The 27,337-nt window shown below is 56.0% G+C and overlaps 2 protein-coding genes across 8 annotated transcripts in view; both read left to right on the top strand.

Annotated features, from left to right (window-relative positions):
* Positions 1-12,152: 12,152 nt before the first annotated feature.
* Positions 12,153-13,237, top strand: C18H16orf91 (chromosome 18 C16orf91 homolog). Its single transcript, XM_003916323.5, has 2 exons — positions 12,153-12,300; positions 12,380-13,237. The coding sequence occupies exons 1-2, from the start codon at positions 12,179-12,181 to the stop codon at positions 12,744-12,746; spliced, it is 489 nt and encodes a 162-aa protein (XP_003916372.2). The 5' UTR covers positions 12,153-12,178; the 3' UTR covers positions 12,747-13,237.
* A 4,375-nt stretch (positions 13,238-17,612) lies between these two features.
* Positions 17,613-27,337, top strand: part of UNKL (unk like zinc finger) — a 49,718-nt gene continuing 39,993 nt past the window's right edge. For 3 of the 7 annotated variants that reach the window (XM_031658612.1, XM_031658614.1, XM_031658616.1), the window contains exon 1: positions 17,816-18,487. In XM_031658612.1, coding sequence (XP_031514472.1) covers positions 18,129-18,487 — 359 coding nt within the window. In that variant the 5' untranslated portion in view covers positions 17,816-18,128. Of the gene's footprint in view, positions 17,729-17,792; positions 18,488-22,916; positions 22,924-27,337 lie in introns of those variants that run through there. The other 4 variants (XM_031658619.1, XM_031658620.1, XM_031658617.1 and 1 more) reach the window with 3 other exon arrangements.

Below are 27,337 nucleotides of genomic sequence, written 5' to 3' on the forward strand. Positions count from 1 at the left end.
AGGCCTGGCCATGCCCCCACCACCCTCGATTGCTGCACTCGGATCCCACCCATCTGTGGCCTCCCCCAGAGACCTTCCTCAGCTCCTGGGTTCCCAGTTGTGCTTGCTGAGGGCACGGATTGCCACCGGAGTGAGGCGTGGAGAGAGATGGGGTGGGCACTGTGGCCGCATGGCCGTGGCATGAGGGGAATGGCTGGCCAGGGGCTGAGACCTGCTGGACGGCTGGCCCAGGATGGTCAGTGGGTGGGATCAGTGGGGTCCTGTCATGGGGGGCAGTTGGGGACACAGGGACATTGTAGGGACACTAGAATTGTGGTCACTTGGGAGGGGAGGATGCTGGGTGGGAGAGGGCAGTCCCTGGGGACGGGGCCTGGAGAAGACAGGTAGGTGGGCAGGGACCCCCGCAGGCCAGGGCAGGGGGCTGGGGCTGCTGAGCCAGAGCTGGGCCCCAGGTCAGGCTGCTTTGAATCAGAACCATGGCTCTTGATCAAAGTGGAGGCGTCAGCTGTGACTGAGCCCAGAGCCGCAGCCCCTGCGGGGTTCTTCCGGGCCGTCACCGTCCCAAGGGAGAGGGAGGCAGCACCCCGGTGGCCCTAACTGGGGTGCGTCTGCGATGGTGAAGGCGGCTGGGGTGGGAGGTCCCTGGAGGGGTGGGCTCCAGGGGCCACTGCACTTGGCCAGGACGACTCAAGGGAGGCATCTGGATCAGGGGCCTGGCAGGAGGGTGTCTGGGCGGGGACTGTGGGGTGGGTGCAGCTCTCTTCTGGGCTAGCTGCCAGGTAGAGCCCACCACACAGACAAGGGCTACCCAACCCCTCCTCATGGGTGTCCCTGGGGCCAGGTAGCCTGAACCCATCTTGTCCGGAGCCTGCGGCCGGAGGGCGGAGGGAGGGAGTCGGCTGCAGGGAGGGGGAGGGCTGCGGGGAGCATCCACAGCACTGAGACAGGCGTTCCTCGGGGTCAGGATGTGTCCCCGCTGGCTGTCCAGAAGGCGAGCTGCGAGGCCCCCAGACCTGGCCGGCCCAGCTGTGGTTCTGATCTCACTCAAGTGCTGGGGTCCCCATCGCAGGAGACGTCCAGTGTCCTGAGTGCTGGACTTTGAGGCTGACTGCTCACGGACAGCCCAGACGCAGGCGCCCTCCCATGGCCGTCTGCCTGGATGCCGGCCCAGCCCTGGGCCAGCAGGAGTCTCCCGGGGTGGGTGGTCCTCGCAGAGCCCTGGGCAGAAGGACTCACAGACTCCCCAAATCCCCAGTGCTGTGGTGGTCCCCAGCAGCGCCCACCTCCCCCAGGCCCTGGCTCCTACCTGGCCGGGGCCACAGCTCTCGATCCACAGGCACACCCTCCACCTGGACACGAGCATTTATAGCCGCGCTCTGCAGCCGCCAGGAGCTGGCAAATATTTGGCAACAGCATTGTCATCGCAGACTGGGCAAATAGAGCCCGTTTGCTTTAGCGCCCGGCAACCAGGGCCCCAAGGGGGGAGCACACCCCCGGCCTCACCTGCACGCGGCCTGCCGGGGGATGGTGGAGTGTTTGTGCGGGCGCAGCTGGCTCGCCCCCGGGCCCCGGGACCCTTATCTCTGCTGCTGACTGGGGCCCGGACCCAGCCTTGTCAAATAGGCGGAAAATTAAATTTCATGCTATTTTGAGTTCTGGAGTAGGCCTCTCTAGAGGGCATCCTGCCTTTGCAGCCAGTGGGGTGAACAGTGCTCCCGGCCACAGGAGGACCCTGGGGAAGGGGGAGGGGAAGGGAACGAGGTCCCAGGGACCCCCAGCCAGGGCCCGACACCTGCCCAGCTCCCCTGGCCATCGGGACCTCCTGGACAACCGTGACCATCTCCACTGGCCCAGTGGTTACCGGGACGCCTCTGGACTGCCGCCGTCCACCTGCCCAGAGCTCAGAGGTGTTTGCAATTGATCGTTAATGGAGGAACCCCCTGCTTCCCCAGGCTTCTTCCCGGGGGCCTTCCTTTCTCAGTTGCAGCCACCCCTGGGGTGGGAATGGGGGGCTGGGAACCCTCCCCTCACCTACTGCTCCCAGGAAAGCCTCCCCCAGAAGTGTCCCCAAGGGCTTCTGCTGTTCCCACCGACTCCCTGGCTCCTCCTGGGTGGCCCCAGCTGGTCCGCTGTGGGGCCATGTTAGCTTCCTGCGACTGCTGTGGCCTTGACCACAACCCCGGCGGCCTGGAGCACAGGGCGGGAGGCCAGAGGTCGGGTCCAGGGTCCCCAGGAGTGGCTCCTTGCCTCATGGTTGTGTCTCCCCAGTCTCTACCTCTGTCCTCACAGGGTCCTCCCTGTGAGTGTCCTCTGCCCTCCTATGGGGACCCCGTTCCTGGATATAGGGCCCACGCCCACCCTTTGTGCCCTCAGCTTTACCAGTTACACCTGCAGGGCCCCCATTTCCAAATGACGTCCCACTGGGAGACTCAGGGTGGATAGCATTGTGGGGACATGGCTCAGGCCGCAAAGGCACCGCCCACATGTGACTGTCCCTGACCTTGGCGTTCGCCAGGTGTGCCCCTGCTTGGCACTATGCTCCCCAGAGCAGCCCCCAGTGGCCCAGGTTGGGAGGACTCCACAGTGTCCTTCCCAGGGACTCCGGCTCTGAGGACGGGACAGCAGCCCCAGCCTGGCCTTGGCCCCAACACTCCCTGTCCCGAGCCCCCAGCTCCTGGGCCTTCACCTTCCAGTGGCCAGGACGGTGCTGGATGCCACCCCCCACCCCAGTCCTCACCCCTACGCTCCAGGCATCCCCCAATCAGGTGGTAGACCAGCCCCTCTCACCTAGTGGCATCCAATACACAGGGATTTGGACACGGGCCCAGCCCTTTGCTGTACCTGGGGACCTGTGGCTGACCTGCCCCGATCTCGGGCACCTAGAAGGCAGGAGATCCCAGAGGGCCTCAGGCAGCCAGTGCAACCAGTCAGTGTCCGGGGGCTGCAGTCAGGACCCCTGGCTTCGAGGGAAGGGACAGGAAACGAAAAGTTCAAGCTTAAGAGTGAGATCCTGCAGAGGGCAGGCCGGCGGCCTCTACATGGTTCTCATGGTGAGAGGTGGGGTCACCTGCAGGTCCCAGGAGAGGCTGCTGGGAGTGGGGACAGGGACGGCATCGGCACAGCTGCCAGTTACAGCTTCTCCTTACTGCTCCTTCGCAGGCAGAAACCGAGCCCACGCCCTGGTGAGCTCACAGCCCAGGTGACCCCACAGCCCAGTGAGCCCGTCCACAGGTGAGGTGCATCTGGCCATACTCGGCCCTGAGCGTCCAAACCATGTAGGGGCCTCTGTCCCTGGCTTCATGGGGGCTGCCCTGAGACTCCAAGGTCTGAGGATGCTTTGCCAGCCTCACCAGCTCCCCTCTGATCCAGCCGTCATTGAGGACCTGCGGCTGCCCGGGGTTCAGGGCCCTAGACTCCCATCTCTGACCAGATACAGCCCCTGTCCCTACCGATCTGGGGAGCTTCCAGCCTGGGGCCCTGGGTGCGTCCGCCCTGGTCTGCTCAGAACCCCAGGGCCGGACCTGCAGAGGGTGGGGGTTCTGCCGCTCCTGGCAGTGACTGCAGCGCCCTCTGCCGCATGCCGTGGCATGGCCGGGGTCTGCGGAGGGAAGGGTGGGAGCCAGTCCAGCCTGGGGTCTGGCACTGCAGCCTCCCCCTCGCTGGTCTTAGCAAGGATGGCGTCAGCAGGGACCCCAAGGGAACTTTAGTGCAGGACGCAGAAGGGCCCCTGGGCCCCTGTGTTCTGCCCTGAAGGGCGCGGGCGGCGGGAAATGGCGAGCCCAGGCTTCGGGCACAGGTGGTCCCCAGCTCACTGGGTTACCAGCCTTGCTGTCCTGTACACAGGGTGGGGAAATGAGACCCAGCCCCTCATGAAGGAGGTGGGTGTGGGGGCTCGACGGGCAAGCCTCGGGAAGCAGACGGGGTTCCCGCAGAGCGGACAGCCTGGAAACACTGGCCCTGTGATGGCCCCAAGATGTCCGCGCCCGAACCCCCAGCACCGACACAGCTGAGGGACCGCGGGTGTGGCTAAGCGAATGACCTTGAAACGGGAGATCACCTGGCGGATCCTTGTCGGAGGGAGGCAGGAGGCCGAGAGGATGGAAGAGGCCACGCTGCTGGCTTTGGAGCTGGAGGCAGCGGCCAGGAGCTGGGACGCGGGAGCCTCTGGATGCTGGCGGGGCGGGGGCCGTGGCTGCCTGAACCTTGGCGCTTCCCCCGCTCCTGGGGAGAAAGCCTCAGCGGGGTGACCTGCTGCTGCTCCTGCCCTGAGGCCCTGGGTTTTCCCGCCGTCCTCTGACTTGGGCGCTGGGGGCCTGCCTGTGACCCTGCCCAGAGCCGTCTGGATGCTGTCTCTGCCTGACAAGAAACCACAGAGAAAACTCCAGTCTGGGATGGAAAATGCTAGAGTGGGCACAACCCGGAGCAGACAGGCATTTGTGAGGAAGCGCTGGGGCAGAGCAGTGTGGGGCTGGCACGGACACCCCGGGAGCTGGCTGGAGGCTCAGGGGTGACAGTGCCACTGCACCGGTCCAAGCGGGCAGCGAAGGGGAATGCGGGGGTGGCCAGAGGGGCGAAGGTGGGATATGGGGACTCCCTGGGGGAGGGGTGGATGAATTAGCCGCTAGCTAATTAGTCCCCTACCCCTGAGTGCTGAGACTCAGGAGGCCCGCAGGTGCCGGTGACTGCAGTTTCTGGTGAGGCTGGGTGGGGCGGCAGCCTGTGGGGCATCTGGGACAGTGGAGAAATACACGTCCCACACCACCGCCTGCCTGTTTCCTGCCTGGGGTAGGACGGGCAGCCAGGGCCAGGCCGAGGAGCACAGGAGGCCCGGCAGTGGGGCTGGGCCCAAGCAACGTCCAGCATCTGCGGCCAGTGTGCCTCTTGGTGGGGGCAGCATCGGGCCCGACGGAGCTCCCAGCCCACAGCTCCCTCCCCTTGCTGTGGGGCCTCAGGCCCGGGAGGAAGGCGCTGCCCTTCTGAGTGCAGCATGCCTGCTGTGCCCACGCACCCCATCTTGATCTTCCTGGAGAAAATCAATAGCTCCAATATGCCAGCTCTCAAGAGGCTCTCACCCGCCATTAGGCACACGAGGGCCGCAGCCTCCGCCGACCATTAGCGGGACATTAGGCCTCCTGTGAAATGTCTCTGTGTGCTTTGAGATAAACGAAGGCTGAGGTGTTGGTTTACGTCCCTGGGGGAGGGGGAGGATGAGAGCCGCTTCCTGGGCAGGGCCAGCGCCAGCTCCACGTGGACGCGCCAAGGAGAGCAGGGCCCCGGGGACACAGGCGCCCCAGCACATCCGGCTGTGGCTTTTCCCACCCGGGGTCAAGCAAACACACAGCATTCGGGGGGAGCCACCGTCCACCAGCCAAAGGCCACTGGGGACAGATGGGCAGCATGGGAGCCGGCGGTGCGCTCACGCCTGGAGTCCCAGCTTCTCCACAGTGGGAGGACCCACTGAGCCCAGGAGTTTGAGACCAGCCTAAGCAACATAGTAAGACTCTTTCTATACCGAAAAATACAAAAGCCTGGCTGTGCGCAGTGGCTCACGCCTGTAATCCCAGCACTTTGGGAGGCCGAGGAGGGTGGATCACCTGAGGTCAGGAGATCGAGACCATCTCTATTAAAAACACAAAAATCAGCCGGGCATGGTGGCGGGCGCCTGTAGTCCCAGCTACTCGGGAGGCTGAGGCAGAGAATCGCTTGAACATGGGAGGCAGAGGTTGCAATGAGCTGAGATAGTGCCATTGCACTCCAGCCTGGGTGGCAGAGCGAGACTCCATTTCAGAAAAAAAAAAAAAAAAAGATGCAGGAGGGCTCTGGAGTGGCTGCTGTCAGGAGCGGGGGCCCCTCTGGCTGGACACCTGTGTTTGTGTCTACAACCCTACAACCAACCGCCACACACTGGGTTTTCTCAGGGTTCCAGAGGACGCAGGTCCAAAGCCAAGATGTCAGCATCGCCTTGCTCCTGCCAGGGGCTCCGGGGACAATCCGTTCCGTGCCTGTCTCCCTCCCCTGTGGTGGCCAACGCTCCTGAGCATGTCCGGGCTGTTGGCGCCTCACTCCAACTGCCACCGCTGTCATCGCCTTGGCCTCCCCGCGGGTGTCTCTCTCTGTCCTCTCCCCTCCTCAATGTGTGTCTTGTAATTTTTGTAGAGATGGGGTCTGTGTTGCCCAGGTTGGTCTCAAATCCTGGACTCAAGCAACCCTCCTGCCTCCTCCTCCCAAAGTCTGAGGATTAAAGGTGTGAGCCTCCACGCCCGGCCTCTTCTCACCTTCTTGTAAGCGCTCTGGTCATAGGATTTAGGGCCCACCCTGGTCCACAAGTGTCTCGTCTTAACTAATGACGTCGGCAAAGACCCTGTTTCCAGACAACGTCAAGTTCTTGCGTTCTGAGGGGACGTGAATTTGGGGCACTGTTGAACCCAGGGTGGCGTCTTCCAGTCCTCACAGTGGGCTCAGTGGGACGGGGGATGCCCGTTTCACACTCTCCCCAGGTGTCTCATTTCTGTTTGAGACTGAGAGTAACGTGGTGGCCTGGCCCCTCAGAGGCTGGCCCGCCCCCGAGTGAAGCCTCAGCCCCTGCCTGTGCCTCCCAGCCCTGCCCCCGACTCCACTGTCCTCAGGCAGCTCGTGCTCAACTGCCCAAAACCATGCCAACCAGGCAGCTGCACCAGCCTAACCCAAAGGGTCCATGCCTAACTGCAGGGCCCTTCGATTTCCACCTCCTCCAGGAAGCCCCCGGGGCTGCACACCACGATGAGGCTGACCAGTCCTCCCCAACCACACCTTGAGCCCCCTCCTCCCACAACAGTGGGTGCTCCCAGGTCCCTACAAGGGGACTGGTTTGGCAGTGATTCCAGGTGGGGTTCTAAGGTAGAACAGGTGGGGCAGGGCCCGGGGAGGAGGACCTGGGCAAACAGGTGCCTCTGTTGACACAGCAGCCCCAAACACGGACTGGGGCCGGGCCGCCCAGGTGTTGCTGAGCTCAGGACACCTCCAGCCCCCCTTCCTGGCCTTGATGCCAAGAGCTCCTGGGGGAACAGAACTGGTCCCAGATCTGGTGCTTTTTCTGCCGGGAAGCAGGCGCAGAAGTTGGTGCTCCAGAGGCGAGCAGATTCTGGCTCAGGGGAAGGGGCTTGTCCAGGACCACCCGGCCACACACAGCGCAGCAGATGGGCCGAGGTCCCCGCCGCCACCCAGGTGACAGGAGGGGTGACCTGCACTGGCAGTCAGGAGCAGGCCTTCTAGCTCTAGCCCCTTCCTGAGAGGAAAGAAGCACCCCACCTCCTTCCCGTTCACTGAAGGTGCGTCCAGGCTTCCAACTAATCTCGCAGCCGGAATGGGTGTGAATTCCTCTCTGAAACTCTGGGCATAAGAAATGACACGTTTCTGTTACACAGACATATTGCAAAAATTAAAAAAAACAAAAGATGGACTGGGTGCGGTGGCTCACGCCTGTCATCCCAGCACTTTGGGAGGCTGAGGCAGGCAGATCACTTGAGGTCAGGAGTTCGAGACCAGCCTGGCCAACATGGCGAAACTCCATCTCTACTAAAAACTCAAAAATTAGCCGGGTGTGATGGCACCAGTAATCCCAGCTACTCGGGAGGCTGAGGTGGGAGAATCACTTGAGCCCAGGTGGCAGAGGTTGCAGTGAGCTGAGATCACACTATTGCACTCCAGCCTGGGTGACAACAGCGAGACTCCATCTCAAAAAAAATAAATAAAATAAATTTTAAAAAGATGAAAACACACACACACACACACACACGCAGAAATGACATGTTTTCTTTTCTTTTTCCTGAGACAGCGTCTTGCTCTGCTGCCCAGGCTGGAGTGTAGTGGCGCAATCTTGGCTCACTGACACCTCCGCCTCCCATGTTCAAGCAGTTCTCCCACCTCAGCCTCCCGAGTAGCTGGGATTACAGGTGCGTGCCACCATGCCCGGCGAATTTTTGTGTTTTTAGTAGAGATGGAGTTTCACCATGTTGGCCAGGCTGGTCTCGAACTCCTGACCTCAGGTGATCTGCCCACCTTGGCCTCCCAAAGTGCTGGGATTACCAGCGTGAGCCACCGTGCCCGGCCTTATTTTCCAAAAAAAAAAAAAAAAAAAAATTAACCAGGCATGACGGCACCCACCTGTAGTCCCAGCTACTTAAGAGGCTGAGGTGGCCGGGCGCGGTGGCTCAAGCCTGTAATCCCAGCACTTTGGGAGGCCGAGACGGGCGGATCACGAGGTCAGGAGATCGAGACCATCGTGGCTAACACGGTGAAACCCCGTCTCTACTAAAAAATACAAAAAACTAGCCGGGCGAGGTGGCGGCGCCTGTAGTCCCAGCTACTCGGGAGGCTGAGGCAGGAGAATGGCGGGAACCCGGGAGGCGGAGCTTGCAGTGAGCCGAGATCCGGCCAGAGCCACCGAGCGTGGTCTTTTGAACAAGACCTTGTCCCAAACAAAAAACAAAAAACAAACTTGCTTCAGGCCTCAACTTCCCAGAGTTGAGAGAAATCCAAGCTCAGTCTCACTGCACAGGGCCTCCTGCCTCCCCGACAGGCCCACCAGGAGACGGGGCTGCCAGGCGCTGGAGCTGAGCCTGGGGACTTCGGGGCGCTCCTTGTCAAGCCTTCATGGTGAGGGGTTAGTGTAGCTGCCGGAAGGTTTCATCCCACCTGCTGCACAGACAAAATCTATTCCCTGAGACCACAGCATTGCAGTAAAGAAAGACTTTAATTGACTTGAGGCGGGCCCCGCCACTCAGGAGACGAGTCATTACACACATCAGTCTCCCCAAAGGCGCCAAAGTTCGGGCTTTTCAAAGACACTGGTGGGGCTGCTGTGTCTATGGAGTAGCCATTCTTTCTTTCTTTTTTTTTTGAGACGGAGTTTCACTCTTGTTGCCCAGGCTGAAGTGCAGTGGCGCCATCTCGGCTCACTGCAACCTGTGCCTCCCAGGTTCAAGCGATTCTCCTGCCTCCGCCTCCCGAGTAGCTGGGATTACAGGCACACGCCACCACGCCCTGGAGTAGCCATTCTTTTACTCCTTTACTTTCCTGATAAACTTGCTTTCACTTTTCTCTATGGACTCGCCATGAATACTTTCTTGCGTGAGATCCAAGCACCCGCTCTTGGGGTCTGGATCAGGACCCCTTTCCTGTAACGTATTTCTGTGGAACTGCAGAAGGGACTATAGCGTGGAAGACGCTTCCCAAAGGCTCACTTTGGGAAAGTGCTGGGGTCCTGTAACATCCTTCTGGTGAACCCTGAAGGGACAATATTCAGGTGACCCCAGACCCATAGGAAATAGAAAAGGAAACTGACTCTGCAGCCCTGATTGGACGACTCTGGGTAAGTGGCAGGTCCCCGGTAAAGAATGGGATTGGGGTAGAGGCCCAACTTAGGGGAGTTAGGTAACTCCTAAAACAGAGAGGGGCATGGTGGCTCATGCCTGTAATCCTAGCACTCAGAGGCTGAGGTGGGTGGGTCACTTGAGGCCAGGAGTTCGAGACCAGCCTGGGCAATATGGAGAAACCCTGTCTTTACTAAAAGTACAAAAAAATTAGCGGGGTGCGGTGACTCACCTCCCAGCACGTTGGGAGGCCAAGGTGGGCAGATCACCTGAGGTCAGGAGTTTGAGACCAGCCTGGCCAACATGGAGAAAACCTGTCTCTACTAAAAATAAAAAAAATTAGCCGGGTGTGGTGGTGCCTGTGTGTAATCCCAGCTACTTGGGAGGCTGAGGCCAAAGAATTGCTTGAACCTGGGAGGCAGAAGTTGCAGTGAGCGGAGATTGCATCATTGCACTCCAGCGCGGGCGACAAGAGTGAAACTCCTCCTCAATCAATCAATCAAGGCTGGGCGTGGTGGCTCACGCCTATAATCCCAGCACTTTGAGAAGCCAAGGCAGGTGGATCACCTGAGGTCAGGAGTTCGAGACTAGCCTGGTTAACGTCGTGAAACCCTGTTTCTACCAAACATACAAAAATTAGCCAGGTGTGGTGGTGGGCGCCTGTGGTCCCAAGCCAGTCAGGTGGCTGAGGTGGGAGAATCGCTTGGGCCCGGGAGGCGAAGGTGTAAGTGCTGAATGGGTTCACCTTGCCCGCTGCCTAGACAGAGCCAATTTATCAAGACATGGGGGAGTGCAATAGAGGAGTAATTCACACAGAGCTGGCTGTGCGGGACACAGGAGTTTTATTATTACTCTAATCAGTCTCCCCAAGCATTCGGGGATAGGAGTTTTTAAAGCTAATTTGGTGGGTACAGGCTTGGCAAGTGGGGAGTGCTGGTTGGTCAGGTTGGAGATGGACTCATGTTCAGACTCCTCTGTTCCTGGGTGGCAGAACTGGTTGGGCCAGATTACCGGTCTGGGTGGTACCAGCTGATCCATCCAGTACAGGGTCTGCAAAATAGCTCAGGCACTGATCTTTGATCTTAGGTTTTTTTCTTTTTTTGAGACAGAGTCTTGCTGTGTCGCCCAGGCTGGAGTGCAGTGGCACAATCTTGGCTCACTGCAACCTCTACCTCCAGGATTCAAGCGATTCTCCTCCCTCAGCTTCCCAAGTAGCTGGAACTACAGGCTCCTGCCACCATCCCAGGCTAATCTTTGTATTTTTAGTAGAGACAGGGTTTCACCACATTGGCCAGGCTGATCTTGATCTCCTGACCTCGTGATCCACCCGACTTGGCCTCCCGAAGTGCTGGGATTACAGGCGTGAGCCACCACACCCGGCCTGATCTTAGATTTTACAATAGTGATGTTATCCCCAGAAGCAATTTGGGGAAGTTCAGACTCTTTTTTTTTTTGAGGCAGGGTCTTGCTTTGTCACCCAGGCTGGAGTACAGTGGCGCCATTTCGACTCACTGCAACCTGTGCCTCCCACGTTCAAGCGACTCTCCTGCCTCAGCCTCCCAAGTAGCTGGGAGTACCAGCGTGTGCCACCATGCCCGGCTAAGTTTTTGTATTTTTAGTAGAGACAGGGTTTCACCGTATTAGCCATGATGGTGTCCATCTCTTGACCTCATGGTCTGCCTGCCTAGGCCACCCAAAGTACTGGGATTACAGGCATGAGCCATCGTGCCCGGCCAGTTCAGACTCTTGGAGCCAGAGGCAGCATGACCCCTAAACCATAATTTCTAATTTATTTATTTTTTTTTTGAGATGGAGTCGTGCTCTGTGGCCCAGGCTGGAGTGCAGTGTCACAGTCTCGGCTCATTGCAATCTCTGCCTCCCGGGTTCAGCCAATTTTTCTGCCTCAGCCTCCCAAGTAGCTGGCATTACAGGTGTTCAACACCATGCCTGGCTAATTTTTGTACTTTTAATAGAGACAGGGTTTCACCCTGTGGGCCAAGTTGGTCTCCATCTCCTGACCTCGTGATCCGCCCGACTCGGCCTCCCAAAGTGCTGGGATTACAGGCGTGAGCCACCGCGCTCGGACAATTTCTAATTTTGTAGCTTATTTATTAGTCCTGCAAAGGCAGACTGGTCCTCAGGCAAGAAGGGGGTCTTTTCTGGAAAGGGCTGTTAACTTTGTTTCAGAGTCAAACCAAGAACTGAAATCCTTCCCAAAGTTAGCTCTGTCCACGCCCAGGAATGAACCAGGACAGCTTAAGGGTGGGAAGCACGACGCAGCACCTTAGTTAGGTCTGATCTCTTTCACTGTCACAACTTCCTCAGTGATAATTTTTGCGAAGGCGGTTTCAGAGGCCACAGTGATGTGAGCTCGCGCCACTGCCGTCCAGTCTGGGTGACAGAGCGAGTCCCTGTCTCATGCAAAGAACCAAACGGGAAAAATAAAAACAAAAACAGGGCTGCGCCACGGCCTGGGGGAAAGCCGGCAGAGAGGTGCGGGCGCCCAGCCCAGGGCGGGCAGGGCAGGGCTGAGGGCGCGGATCCCCACCCATGCCCCGAGCACCTTCGTGACGGTTCAGAGCTGCTCCGAGGCAAACTCAGACAACTCTCTGAGGACGACGTCCGCCCCCGTGGCGTCCCGCCTCTCTTAGGGGCCAGGGACCCGGGTCTCGGGCCTATTCGAAAGGGACGGAGAACTACATTTCCCGGCATGCCGTCGCGTTCTCCGGCGGCGCTGGGGACTGCGACGGAAAAAGCTCGCCGCAGTTAAACGTCATTTCCGTTGCGCTACTGGAACCACGTTCTGTAGTCGTGAGCGGAGGCCTGGTATGGCGTCCGGTTTCCGATTTCCTCTTTCGGGCGACGGAACTGACGCCATCACGGCGCGCCACGGCGTCGAACGCGGAGTCAAGTCTGTAATGAACCGTGTCCTGTGTGCCCCGGCGGCCGGGTGAGCTCCTCAAGGTCTCGGAGGGTCGAGGGCAGGCACCGGCGGGCGGGCGGAGCGCTTACTGCTCTCTCTCTTCCAGGGCCGTCCGGGCGCTGAGGCTCATGAGCTGGGCTTCTGGAAGCCTTCATCCGGTGCCCCGTTCCCGGGATCTGGCCCAGCCGGCCGCCGTGAAAGAGGACGACCCTGACCGCCCCATTAAGTTTTCCTCCAGCAAAGCCAACCCTCGCCTCTGGCCTGTGGGCCATTCCACAGGAAAGGAACATCATCAGCCCTGGTGGAAGGTGCTGCCCCTCAGCTTCTTCCTCATGGCGCTCGTCATCTGGTGCTACCTGAGGGAGGAGAGCGAGGCGGATCAGTGGCTGGGACGGGTGTTGGGAGAGGAGCCAGAGCCCCGTGATCGTTCTGAGGAGCCTGAAACTCCAGCTGCCCACGGAGCGAGAAGTTAACGGGGTGGCCGCTGGGGCAGGCAGGAAGGGAGCTGACAGCCGCCCTTCGGATTTGATGTCACGTTTGTCCGTGACTGTCCTGGCTATGTGTGCGTCCTCCGCACCGAAGGACTTGGATGGTGGGTGGAGCACTTGGTTATGCTGATCCGCGTGAAGGCGGAGTAGAATCTGAGCAGATTGGAACCTGCTCCTTGCCTGGCGCTTGATGTGCAAGGATTCCATCCGCAAGACCTTTTTTCAGATCCTTAGGGAAGGTTTCAGGTGCACTGTGTGCTGTTGGATTTGCCCAGTCTTTGTATAACATAATCATGTTTCCAAAGCAATTCTGGTGACACTTGTAATCCGGTGTTAGTGTGCAGGTAATTTGCTTTCTGAGATAGATTGGCAGAAGTGTGAAAGTTTATTGCATACTGTGTGGCCTGTGTAAAGAACACTTCTCCATATTAGTTCCGCACAATAACAAATTGAAAATAAATTTTAATTTTATAATATGGGGTTAGATGATTCCTTTTCGCATCTAGTTTTTAAAAAGGGGGTATTTTTAGCAGTTATTGTTTTTTATTTTAATCTTACCAGAGCACATAAGTTAGTTGCACCAGCAGCTATTTTTCAAAGTTTCGTTTTCCTTTTTTTTTTTTTTTTCCCCCTGAGAGTGGGAACTGAGGAGAGAAACCTACAGATATATCACCAAATAGTACCAGAAATGAGGAACTTGTGCAGTTTTCTGCAAAACTTTTTAAGCAAGGCAACAATTTTCTGAGTAGAATACAGCTAATGAGTATTTCTTTTCACAAATGATGGGCACTATTTTGGGTTACCTAAGTGATACTTGTTGTTGTTGTTTTTTGTTTTTCATTTTCGAGACAGGGTCTTACTCTGTCGCCCAGACTGGAGTGCAGTGGCACAGTTTTGGCTCACTGTACCTTCTGTCTCCTGGGTTCAAGCGATTCTTGTGCCTCAGCCTCCCGAGTAGCTGGAACTATGGGCTTGTGCCACCACACCCAGATCATTTTTATATTTTCAGTAGAGACGGGGTTTTGGCATGTGCCAGGCTGGTCTCAAACTCCTGACCTCAAGTGATCTCTCCTCCTCGGTCTCCCAAAGTGCTGGGATTACAGGTAGGAGCCACCGCGCCCGGCCCCAGATTCTTTTGTCTCTTTTTTTGAGGTGGAGTCTTGCTCTGTCACCTAGACTGGAGTGCAGTAGTAGGATCTTGGCTCACTGCAACCTCCGCCTCCTGGGTTCAAGCGATTCTCCTGCCTCAGCCTCCAGGGTAGCTTCAGTCACAGGCGTGCGCCACCACACCCGTCTAATTTTTGTATGTTTAGTAGAGATGAGGTTTCGCCATGTTGGCCAGGCTGGTCTTGGATTCTCAACCTCAAGTGATCTGCCCGCCTTGGCCTCCCAAAGTTCTGGGATTACAGGTATGAGACACTGTGCCCAGTCAATTGTTTTCATACACATATACATATACATTTTTGACAATGTGACTGTCCCACATGCAGCAGATCCCAAGTGCCTCCAGGGCAGTGATCTGGGAGGGCTTTTCCAGTTGCTGACCTCACACCTGTGCCGTGGACAGACCCAGGGCCAGCTGGGGATGGTGGGCGGATCTTCCCTACTCCTGGAGTTTTCAAAGGATGGTAACAGAGCAGGTTGATAGGTGAACAGTTAATTCAGTACAGTTAGTATTTATTATTATTAATTTTTGAGATGGAGTCTTACTCTGTTGCCTAGGCTGGAGTGCAGTGGTACAATCTTGGCTCACTGCAACCTCTGCCTCCCGGGTTTAAGCACTGCTCCTGCCCTAGCCTCCTGAGTAGCTGGGATTACAGGCACACCACCACTCCTGGCTAATTTTTGTATTTTTAGTAGAGACAGGGTGTTGCCATGTTGGCTAGGCTGGTCTTGAACTCCTGACCTTGGGCGATCTGCCCACTTTGGCCTCCCAACGTGCTGGGATTACAGGCAGGAGCCACTGCGCCCAGTTGTATTTAACTATTTTTGTAGTGTGTTTGTCATGTTTTCCCAACTGGGCTGTAGGTTTTATTTTCCCTAGGGTACATGGCACACTGACCTCCCCAGATAAGCATTTGAGAGGGAGACCATTGTAAGCATGCTAGAACAGACGTAACTGCAGCGATACTTGAGATGACATAGCTGGGCAGAAGGTGGAAATTGTTTTTTTTTTTTTCCCAAGGTGGAGTCTCTGTCACCCAGGCTTGAGTGTGGTGGTGTGATCTCGGCTCACAGCAACCTCTGCCTTCCGGGTTCAAGTAATTCTCCTGCCTCAGCCTCCTGAGTAGCTGGGATTACAGGCGCGCACCACTGCACCTGGCTAATTGTTTTGTATTTTCAGTAGAGACGGGTTTCACTATGTTGGCTAGTCTGGTCTCAAACTCCTGACCTCAGGTAATCCACCCACCTCGGCCTCCCAAAGTGTTAGGATTACTAACGGGGTTGAGCCACTGCACCCGGCCAGAAATTGTTTTAAAACGAAAATTCTTTCAAGGAATATGTTAGCCCAAATGGTCACATCGAAACCAATGAACTGTCTCAGAAGGTCCTGCCAGTGCTGTGCATTTTGTCCCCAAGAAAAGTGAAATACTTATAAATTCACAGTGAAAAACCTGGGGTTGGCTGGGTGCGGTGGCTCATGCCTGTAATCCCAGCACTTTTGGGAGAGCAGTAGGCGGATCACAAAGGTCAGGAGGTCAAGACCATCCTGGCTAACACGGTGAAACCCGTCTACTAAAAAATACAAAAAAAATTAGCGGGCATGATTGGCCGAGCTTGTAATTTAGCTACTGGGAGGCTGAGGCAGGGGAATGGCGTGATCCCAGGAGGCAGAGCTTACAGTAAGCCAAGATCGTTCCACTGCACTCCAGCCTGGGTGACAGAGCAAGACTCTGTCTCAAAAAAAAAAAAAAAAAAAGGAAAACCTGGGATTATTAAATCTGGTACCACCCTGGGTTTTAGAGAACATTTCTTCCAAAGCATGAAAAAAAAAATGATACTTTCAATAAGCCTTACATCAATTTCCTTTGATTTCTTCAAGGAAGATGCCCCCGGGGTGTGGAGGAACAGCAGGCGTCTTCACTCATATGTTTATAGCAAAGATCCCCAAATTCCTAAACCCTAAGGCCTCAAATCCTTTTCTAGCTTTAGCAGGCTCCATAGACACCTCTGCTGGGCAGCTCACAGGCTCCTTAAACTCCAAAATGGAATTAATCTCCCCTAAACCTGTTGCTTCTCCCTTGTCCTGTATTCCTGCAAGCCAGAGACCTGGGCATCATCCTAGACTCCCTTTCTATTCCTAGCACCCTGGGAGTCTTCAAGATCTGTTTATTCCTTTCTGAAGAATTCGCAGGCCCTGTCCTTCCTGCTTGACTTCATTTTCCTGCTTGACTCAACTTGAAAATACCATTTTCTTCATTATCATTTTAATTTTAAGATTTAAATATAATGTTTGTAGAAATAATTCATTTAGAAAACGTGAACCTGGCTGGGCGCTGTGGCTCATGCCTGTAATCCCAGCACTTTGAAAGGCTGAGGCAGGTGGATCACCTGAGGTTGGGAGTTGGAGACCAGCCTAACCAACGTGGAGAAACCCCGTCTCTACTAAAAATAAAAAATTAGCTTGGGTGCGATGGTGAATGCCTGTAATCACAGCTACTCCGGAGGCTAAGGCAGGAGAATTCCTTGAACCTGGGACGCGGAGGTTGCAACAGTGAGCCGAGATCGAGCCACTGCACTCCACCCTGGGTAACAACAGTGAAACTCCGTCCCCCCCCCACCTCTCCCCCGCCAAAAGAAAAGAAAATGTGAACCTATAAAGAAATTTATCCTACCAGCAAATGATAGTTTTTGTTGTTTTACAGTAATAATATTTTTTTAAAAAACCTGACATACTTGGAACAAATCTGTAGGAAGTGATTTGTTTTTAACCTAAATGGGCACATTTTTCTTTTTCTTTTTTTGAGGCAGTCTCACTCTGTTACCCAGGCTGGAGTGCGATGGCCTTGATCTCGGCTCACTGCAGCTCCGCCCTCGGGTTCGCCATTCTCCTGCCTCAGCCTCCCGAGTAGCTGGGACTACGGGTGCCCGCCACCTTTCATGCAGCTGGTTGCATATTTTTTTAGTAGAGCCGGGGTTTCACCGTGTTAGCCAGGATGGTCATAGGCCTCTGACCTCGTGATCCGCCGCCTTGGCCTCCCAAAGTGCTGGTATTACAGGCAGTGAGCCACCGCGCCCGGCCTCCTACCACTAACAATTCTTAGGAAACGCTGTTTCTATCAAATCACGTATAGCACTTAGAGTTTTCCATTTTCTCGGCTACTGGGCTGTTGGGGGAAGGGGGCCTCAAGTGTTTGCAAAATAGCTGTGATAATTACCTTTGTAGATGAATCTTTGAATGTAAGTTTTTGAGGTCAGGGTTCGAAATGGAAGAAATTCCTTTTTACAAAGGCCAGGACCCCTTGGCCCTTCCGCCCCGTGCCTGGCTCCCCCTGACATTAGCCTCTTGAGTTTAGTTTGTGGAGAAGACAGGCTCTGTTAGGGGATTACAACTCTTGTGATTAATTCATATAAAATACACGGTTATGTCGGGTCATGTCACAGCAGGGGCGACCATCCCGCGGGTCCCACGCGCGGCCCCGGGCAGGGCCCCCGTCCACCCGCGTCCCAGGCCGGGGACCGCAGGGCAGCAGAGGTAGAGGTGGGGCACTTGAAGGTGGGGGCGGGGGCGGGGTCTGTGGCCGGGGGCGGGGCTGGGGCTGGGGCGGGGCTGGGGGTCTGCGGGCCGGGGGCGGGGCAGCGGGGGGCGTGGCCGCGGGGGGCGCGCGAGGAGATCCGGGGGCGGGGGCGCCGGCGCGGCGCATGCGCGCTGCATTGTTTTGACTGAAAATGCCGTCGGTTTCGAAAGCGGCGGCGGCGGCGCTGAGCGGGTCCCCCCCGCAGACTGAGAAGCCGACCCTGGAGTCGCGTAAAACCTGCATTGCCGCGCCCGGTACAGCTCGGAGCCTCCCGCCGGGGCTCGCGCCGCCTCCGCCTCCCCTTCGCCGTCCCGGCGCCCCCTGGCCTCCGCGCCGCGCCTGGTCTGGGGGGGCCACGACCCTCTGCGCTCGGCGGCCTCCGCCTGAGGTCGGAGCGCGGCGCCAGGGTCTGGGACGGCACCCGGTTCCTGGGTCCACGCGCCTCTGGGAGGGAGGAACGCCCCGGGGTTGGGGGCTGCGCCTGGGCTCGGGGACCGGGACCCTCTGCTCCGGCTGCTGACCCTGAGGTCACAGCGGGTCGCCCAGGGTCCGGGGTGGCGCTTGGGCTTGGGGACCAGGGTCAGCGCCTGGGCTTCGAGGTCGGGTGAGGGTCGTATCTGGAGTCGGGATGGGGGTGGGCGCAGCGCCCGGGACCCGCCAGGAATCTGAGTGCAGGTCGACCCTGGGGTTGGAGCGCCTGAGGCCGGTGGGTCCCGCCGCCCACGAGTCCCCGGAGGTGCTGCCGGAAGCGAGCTGTGGCGCTGTCTGTGTTTGTAGGTACCTGAAGGAGTTCAGGACGGAGCAGTGCCCCCTGTTTTCACAGCACAAGTGCGCGCAGCACCGGCCGTTCACCTGCTTCCACTGGCACTTCCTCAACCAGCGGCGCCGCAGGCCCCTCCGCAGGCGCGACGGCACCTTCAACTACAGCCCCGACGTGTATTGCTCCAAGTACAACGAAGCCACCGGCGTGTGCCCCGACGGCGACGAGTAAGCGGTCGCGAGGGGGCGCCGCTGCCCGGGGGGAGGTGGGGGCCTCCGCCCAGGGACTCGGCCTGGACCCTCAGCGGACGCCTTGGTGTCCATTCCTGGCCTCTGTCGAGGGCGTCGTAATTATATGCTGAAGTTTTCTAGTGACCAGGGATGCTGGGGAGGCGTTTCCTATTCTCAGGCCAGTTCCGGAGGGATTATATGGGTTTTAGGGGTAACGCTTGTGTGACTCAAACCAATTTTGCTTCACCTCCCACTTTTTTTTGTTTATTTGTTTTTTGTTTTTTGAGACGGAGTTTCGCTCTCGTTGCCCAGGCTGGAGTGCATGGCATGATCTCGGTTCACTGCAGCCTCCACCTCCCGGGTTCAAGTGATTCTCCTGCCTCAGCCTCCTGAGTAGCTGGGATTACAGGCATGTGGCACCACGCCCAGCTAATAGAGTAAAATAAGTTTACTCTATGTTTAGTAGAGACAGGGTTTCTCCATGTTGGTTAGGCGGGTTTTGAACTCCCAACCTCAGGTGATCTACCCGCCTCAGCCTCCCAAAGTGCTGGGATGACAGGCATGAGCCACCGTGCCTGGCCCCACTTTTTTTTGTTTGTATGTTTTTGAGACAGGATCTTGCTCTGTCACTGGGGCTGGAGTGCAATGATGGGACATGGCTCACTGCAGCCACCAACTCCTAGGCTCAAGTGATCTTCCCTTCTTAGCCTCCCAAGTAGCTGGGACTGCAGGCTCATGCCATGCCAGCTAATTTTGCATAGTTTTTGTAGGGATGGGGTCTCACTACATTGCCCAGGCTGGTCTTGAACTTCTGGGCTCAAGTGATCCTCCTGCCTCAGCCTCCCAAAGTGCTGGGATTCCAGGTGTGAGCCACTGTGCCTAACTGTTTCCCACTCTTGATTTGACACAGTTCCTGCATCAGAACCAACCTCTGGCCAAGTGCATTGTTTTGTGTTTCTGTAGAGGTGGGGTTCTTGCTGTAGCCTGGTCTGGTCTCAATCTCCTGGGCACAGTGATCCTCCCTCCTTGGCCTCCCAAAGTCCTGGGATTCCAGGCGTGATCCACTGCGCCTGGCCAGGTTTTGGAGCATTTTGTAGCGGTCGGTTGCTTTCCACACAGAGAGCTTGTTAGAATATTCACACTGTAGAGTATATCTGGGATGTTTCCTTTCTTGATGTTTACATATTTATTTTAATTTTAGAAAAGATAGTAAAGTTTTTCTGTGCAGGCTCATTTATATAGCATTGAGATTGAGTCTTGCTCTGTCATCCCGGTTGGAGTGCAGTGGCATGATCTTTGCTCACTGCAACCTCTACCTTCCAGGTTCAAGTGACCTGCCTCAGCCTCCTGAATAGCTGGGATTACAGGCACCCACCACCACGCCTGGCTAATTTTTTGTATTTTTAATAGAGATGGGGTTTTGCCATGCTGGCCAGGCTGGTCTCGAACTCCTGACCTCAGGTGATTCTCCCTCCTTGGCCTCTTAAAGTGCTGGGATTACGGGTGTGAGCCACCATGCCTGGCCCCTGTGTAGCACTTTTAAAGTTAAGAAATCAAGGGTTTGTTTTGGTTTTTTTCTTTTTTTACAAGTTTCCTAATAGTGTTATGAACAGATGTCTTTATTTTGAAGTATGTAAAATGGGAAAACAGGGAAAATACAAGTCAGATTGTATATTCACAGACCGGTGGGAGGTGGTGTCAGGTTCTACTTCCTTCCTGTGGGCTGCTGGCAGAGGGTGGAGGGCGGACGGTGGTCCATTCCTACCTAGGAGTGAGATGGCGGCAGTTGCAGTCTTGAAGTCTCCATCCTCTGATCTTTTGGAAGGAGCTGATTCTCCAGGGACCTTCCTGTTGGAGGCTGCTTTCAGTGCGGAGACCCGTGTGAAGTCTGTTTTTCTGTATTTTCTCAACAGTGCTTAGCCCAGGGGATAAATTTTTCTGATTTTTTTTAGGGATGCTAGAAACTTTAAATACTGAAATGTTTTTAATTGCACATTGAATAGTGTTTGTTTTGTTTTTGTTTTGAGATGAAGTCTCTGTCGCCCAGGCTGGAGTGCGGTGGCGCCATCTCGGCTCACTGCAACCTCCACCTCCCAGGTTCAAGCGATTTTCCTGCCTCAGTCTCCCGAGTAGCTGGGATGACAGGTGCGTGCCACCACGCCCAGCTGATTTTTGTATTTTTAGTAGAGACTGGGTTTCTCCATGTTGGTCAGGCTGGTCTTGAACTTCTGACCTCATGATTTGTCCACCTCGGTCTCCCAAAGTCCTAGGATTACAGGTGTGAGCCACTGTGCTGTTTTTGTTTTTTGAGACAGGGTCTTGCTCTGTCCCCTGGGCTGGAGTGCAGGGGCACGAACATGGCTCACTGCAGCTTGAACCTCCAGGGCTCAAACGATCTTCCTGCCTCAGCCTCCTGAGCAGCTGGGGCCACAGGAGTGCTCTGTCACTCCTGGCTAATTTATTATTACTGCTTTTTTGAGACCAAGTCTCACTCTGGTTGCCTGGGCTGGGGTGCAGTGGTATGATCTCAGCTCACTGCAGCCTCTACCTCCTGGGCTCAGGTGATTCTCCCTCTTCAGCCTCTGGAGTAGCTGGGACTACTCCAGACTCTCTACACCACGCCTGGCTAATTTTTTTGTATTTTTAGTAGAGATGGGGTTTTGTTACGTTGTCTAGGCTGGTCTCAGTCTCAAACTCCTGGACTCAAGCAATCCTCCCACCGCAGCCTCCCAGAGTGCTAGGATAACAGGTGTGAGCCACCACACACCTTGGCTCCCTTTTTTTTTTTTTTTTTTTTTTGTAGAGATGGAGTCTCACTGTGTTGCCCGGCCTCAGGCGATCCTCCTACCTTGACCTCCCCAAAGTGCAGGGATTTTAGGTGCAAACCACCACACCCGGCTCTAGTGTTGTTAAGGCAGGTTGGTGCCTAAACTTGAAGTAATGTAGCCAGCCCGTTTTGGTGAGGATGATGATGTACTTCTAGGCAGTTCTGAAAGTGCATAATTGAATTGCTTTTTGAGTCACTGTTTACTGCAAATGGGGCTTTCAAAGGCAGATATTTGTCTAGTTAATGTCTGGGCTCAGCCCCTAATTTCCCTTGGTCAAGCCCCTTATCTGCCCAGATCTGGGATCCTGAGTTGCGAGTGGGGCCAGTGCTGCCTAACTCTGGTGTGGGGGTCCCGGAAGTGTGAATACGAGCACCCAGCCTGTCTGACCCCGCTCCAGTGTTGAATACGGGGCACTGATTGGCAGCGCTCTGTCACCCAGGCTGGAGTGCAATGGTGCAATCTCAGCTCACTGTAACTTCCACCTCCCGGGTTCAAGCGATTATACTGCCTCAGCCTCCCGAGTAGCTGGGATTACAGGCGTGCACCACCACGCCCGGCTAATTTTGTGTTTTTAATAGAGACGGGGTTTCTCCATGTTGGTCAGGCTGGTCTCGAATTCCCGACCTCAGGTGATCCGCCCGCCTCAGTCTGCCAAAGTGCTGGGATTACAGGTGTGCAGCCCTGCACCCGGTGAGAAAGCATCTTTTCATAACTGTTTCTTTTTTTGGAGATGGCATCTCACTCTCACTCTGTCTCCCAGACTGGAGTGCAGTGGCGCAATCTCGGCTCACTGTATCCTTTGCCTCCTGGGTTCAAGCAATTATTCTGCCTCAGCCTACCAAGTAGCTGGAATTATAGGCGTGTGCCAGCATGCCTGGCTAATTTTTGTATTTTTAGTAGAGATGGGTTTCGCCGTGTTGGCCAGGCTGGTCTTGAACTCCTGACCTCAGGTGATCCGCTAGCCTCGGCCTCCAAAAGTGCTGGGATTACATGCATGAGCCACCATGAGCCACTGCGCCCGGCCTCATAACTGTTTTGGTTCTGGAGTCTGGAAGTCCTGGTGTGGACTCAGCCCCACTGCTAGGCACAGGGTGGTGTCCAGTTCTTACAGGGACCGACAGTGCTGTGGTAAGCGCCTGCCTCGAGGTGGTCGCTTCAAGCCGTGCTCAAGTAGCAGTTCCATAACGCGATTATTCATTACACAAATATTAGCCTGCTGTCTGAATGGCTTACAGTTTATAATTGAGGGTGGTAAGTGGGGCTAAGATGCCTGTTTGGTGTTTTGTTTTGGATGCATCCTGGGTATATCCACACATAATAAGGACATTTCCTTATTTTGTTTAATATTTTGTTTGTAGCATGTGAATGACTTGCTTCGGCCGGCCCTTTCGGAGGTGTCTGACAGGCTGCCTCCCCTGGGAATCTCCTCCGGAATTACCCTTCGTTCTCCGGGAGCAGAACTTTCTTTTTTTTTTTTTTTTGAGACGGAGTCTCGCTGTGCTCCCAGGCTGGAGTGCAGTGGCCGGATCTCAGTTCACTGCAAGCTCCGCCTCCCAGGTTCACGCCATTCTCCCGCCTCAGCCTCCTGAGTAGCTGAGACTACAGGCGCCCGCCACCACGCCCGGCTAGTTTTTTGTATTTTTAGTAGAGACGGGGTTTCACCATGTTAGCCAGGATAGTCTCGATCTCCTGACCTCGTGATCCACCCGCCTCGGCCTCCCAAAGTGCTGGGATTACAGGCTTGAGCCACCGCGCCCGGCCGAGCGGAACTTTCTTACCACTGCACACAGGGGATACCAGTTTGTCCCACTGAAGTGCCTGCTCTGGTTCTCATTGAGGGTTGCCTCAGAATTTGTAAATAGATGAATGTTCAGAATAAGACAGAACCTTCCTTTTCTTTCTTTCTTTTTTTTTTTTTTGAGATGGAGTCTTGCTCTGTTGCTCAGGCTGGAGTGCAGTGGTGCGATCTCGGCTCACTGCAAGCTCTGCCTCCCAGGTTCACACCATTCTCCGGCCTCAGCCTCCCGAGTAGCTGAGACTACAGGCACCTGCCATCAGCCAGGGCCTTCCTTTTCTTTAGTTCATTGGTTTTTGAAATTTCTATTTTGGCTGGGCGCGGTGGCTCATGCCTGTAATTCCAGCACTTTGGGAGGCCGAGGCGGGTGGATCATGAGGTCAGGAGATGGAGACCATCCAGGCTAACATGGTGAAACCCCGTCTCTACTAAAAATACAAAAAACTAGCCGGGCGAGGTGGCGGGCGCCTGTAGTCCCAGCTACTCGGGAGGCTGAGGCAGGAGAATGGCGTGAACCCGGGAGGCGGAGCTTGCAGTGAGCCGAGATCGCGCCACCGCACTCCACCCTGGGCGACGGAGTGAGACTCCATCTCAAAAAAAAAAAAAAAGAAATTTCTATTTTGGGTGTTGATACTACCAACCTGTTATTTTACACATAAATGTGTATCAGAGAGCAGAGGCCCTTAGCCCGTGTGAGGCGTGGCTCTTGGTTCTGGCTGGAGGCGCTCGGGCTGAGCTGTGGGGCAGAGCAGGACTGGGACCCCAGGAGGGCCCCCCGCTGCTGGCGCCTCCTTTCCTGGGCAGGCTGGCACCTCGCTCCACCCCTGCCTGCTCAGTTGCTGCCTCAGTGTCAGCCCCTCCTGGGGTCAGCCTCACTGGCACCAGCTCCTGCGGGCGCCTCTGCCGTCACCGCCCCCTCCGTGGAGGGTGACCTCCTCCAGCCCCTGCTGTTATCCCTTCTCTCCTCTTTCCATAGTCCCCCAGGTCACTTCTCGGCGTCCTCCCCTGTTCTCTGTGGGCATCCCCTCCGGTGCCTGCCCCCGTGGGTGCCCCCACTGTGCGACCTTTCCTAGCTGGGTGGCCGCCGCTTGTTGCACCCCAAGCCGTGCCGGTCCTGTGGGCATCGTGGGGATCCCGGGCCCCGACCCGCCTGGCTCGGGAAAGGCCCTTTGTTCTGCGGGACACGCCCCTCCCCTGTGCGCCCGCGATTGGCTGCCCCGGGTCACGTGTAGAGCCCCGCCCCCGTGGGAACTGTCCTGACATGGGGGCGTGGCAGCCCCCGTGGGGGCGGGGCCTTGAGACTGCGGGGCTGTCGCTGAGGGGCGGGGCGTTTGCTTTTCTCTTTAAACAGATTGTGGTAAAGAAATAGAAAAGACGCCCCGCGGGACCCTGGGCCGCTCCAGGGTCCTTCTTTTTTGTTTGTTTTTCTTTTGAGCCAGGGTCTGGCTCTGTCTCCCCAGCTGGAGTGCAGTGGCTCGGATCTCAGCTCACGGCAACCTCTGCCTCCCGGGCTCAGCTGATCCTCCCACCTCAGCCTCCGAAGTACCGGGAACCACAAGTGCGCCACCACCCCCAGCTAAATTTTTTTTTTCTTGTAATTTAATAGAGATGGGATTTTGCTGTGTTGCACAGGCTGGTCTCCAACTCCTGGACTCAAGCGATCCACCTGTCTTGGCCTCCCAGAGTCTTGGGATTACAGGCGTGAGGCACCATGCCCAGCCTCTAGGCCCATTTTCATTGGGGAAAAAAAATCCACGTGGCCTGCAGCTGTGTAGCCACAGAACCAGTGGCTATCTGCCAGCCCACCCCTGCCCAGAAGAGCGCCCCTGCACTGTGGCCCTGCAGCCACCCTGGGTCTCTTGTTCTCAGGAAAAAACGGGCTCATCCCATTCCTGTGGTGCAGCTTTTCCAGGTTGACACACAGGTTTGTCGTCTTTTTTTTTTGACAGAGCCTCACTCTGTTGCCCAGGCTGGATCTTGGCTCACTGCAACCTCAATCTCTTGAGCTCAAGTGATCCTCCCACCTCAGACTCCAGAGTAGCTGGGACCGTAGGCGCACACCACCACGCCAGTGGAATTTTTGTATTTTTTATAGGGATGGGGTCTTACTGGTTTCAAATTTCTGGGCTCAAGTAACCCACCCACCTCTCCTCCCAAAGTGCTGGGATTACAGGAATGAGCCACTGCACCTGGCCTCTGTCTTCTTTCCAGAGCTCTGTTTGGTGGTGTCACCTGGCGGACCTGATACTTCCCGCTTGCCCTGTGGGACCTCCCCAGGCCCCTGTTCTCCAGCAGGTGCAGAACTCCTGTCTGGATGGGTCCAGGGTGTGCCTAGCTGGGTCTCCACTGTGCATTCTGTGAGGAACTGGTGGGAGGAGAAACTTTTCCAAGTATCCATTTTTTTTGTTTTGTTTTTTGAGATGGAATCTCGCTTTGTCGCCCAGGCTGGAGTGCAGTGGTGCAATCCTGGCTCACTGCAAGCTCCGCTTCCCAGGTTCACGCCATTCTCCTGCCTCCGCCTCTGGAGTAGCTGGGACTACAGGCGCCTGCCACCATGCCCAGCTAATTTTTTGTATTTTCAGTAGATGGAGTTTCACCGTGTTAGCCAGGATGGTCTCGGTCTCCTGACTTCATGATCTGCCCGCCTTGGCCTCCCAAAGTGCTGGGATTACAGGCATGCGCCACCATGCCCAGCTAACTTTTTTTTTTTTTTGTATTTTTAGTAGAGATGGGGTTTCCCCATGTTGGCCAGGCTGATCTTTAACTCCTGACCTCAGGTGGTCCACCCGCCTCAGCCTTCCAAAGTGCTGGGATGACAGGCGTGAGCCCCTGCGCCTGGCCAGGAGTCTGATCTGTTAAAAGATCCAATTGGAATATTTAATTTTAAAATGTTGAATGCTTTAGGACTTAAGGCGTAGGTAAAAGATTTACTCACTTCAGGGTGTGTAGGCTGTTGCTGTTTAAACTGATCTCATGATGAGCTTGGGCTTTGGGAGCGAGAAGAAAGCCCGGGGCTGGCCTGGGGCGTGAAAGCAATTTTTAAAACTCAGAGGCATCCGGGCACAGTGGCTCATATCTGCAGTCCCAATACTTTGGGAGGCCTAGGCAGGCGGATCGCTTGAGCCCAGGAGTTTGGGACCGGCATGGGAAACAGAGCAAGATTCTGTCTCTACAAAAAATTAGGCCGGGCCTGGTGATTCACACCTGTAACCCCAGCACTTTGGGATGCTGAGGCAGGCGGATCACCTGAGGTCAGGAGTTCAAGACCAGCCTGGTCGACGTGGTGAAACACCATCTCTACTAAATATACATAAATTAGCTGGGCATGGTGGCAGGTGCCTGTAATCCCAGCTACTCGGGAGGCTGAGGCAGGAGAATCGCTTAAACCCAGGAGGCGGAGATTGCAGTGAGCCAAGATTGCGCCACTGCACTCTGGCCTGGGTGACAGTGAGACTCTTGTCTAAAAAAAAAAAAAAAAAAAAAAAAAAAAAAACCGGCGGGGCGCGGTGGCTCACGCCTGTAATCGCAGCACTTTGGTAGGCCGAGGCGGGTGGATCACGAGGTCAGGAGATCAAGACCATCCTGGCTAACATGGTGAAACCCCGTCTCTACTAAAAATACAAAAAGATTAGCCAGGTATGCTGGTGGGCGCCTGTAGTCCCAGCTACTTGATAGACTGAGGCAGGAGAATGGCGTGAACCTGGGAGGCGGAGCTTGCAGTGAGCCAAGATCATGCCACTGCACTCCATAGCCTGGGTGACAGAGCCAGACCCCGTCTAAAACAAAACAAAACAAAACAAAACAAAAACCAATATAGCCAGGCATGGGGGTGCGCCTGTTCCTCCCATCCCCCGAGCTGTTTCTGTGCTGTGCTTTGGGGCCCCCTCAGCTGGAAGGGAGTCATGTACGCTGCCTGTCCCCTAAGCCCGGTGGTTCTCGCACGTTCCCTGGGAACCAGCCGGCAGTGCAGATCCATGGGCCTCGTCCATGCCAGCTGGGGGGACTGCGTGGGCTACAGGCCTCCCAGGTGATTTTGATGCACGTGGCTCGCAGTCTGGAGAATGTGTTAAGGGGGTCTGGTGCACCCTCCTTGGGTTCAGGTAAGAGCTGCCTGAGGGAAGGGCAGCTTCTCACACTCCGGGATCTGGCTGCCTCCTATCCCCTGGTCTCGGTGGGTCCAGGGCATTGGAGCGTGAGGCAGAGCGGTTCCCGTGCACTGGGTGT

The sequence above is a fragment of the Papio anubis genome, chromosome 18 (genome assembly GCF_008728515.1).
Source record: "Papio anubis isolate 15944 chromosome 18, Panubis1.0, whole genome shotgun sequence".
NCBI lineage: Eukaryota > Metazoa > Chordata > Mammalia > Primates > Cercopithecidae > Papio > Papio anubis.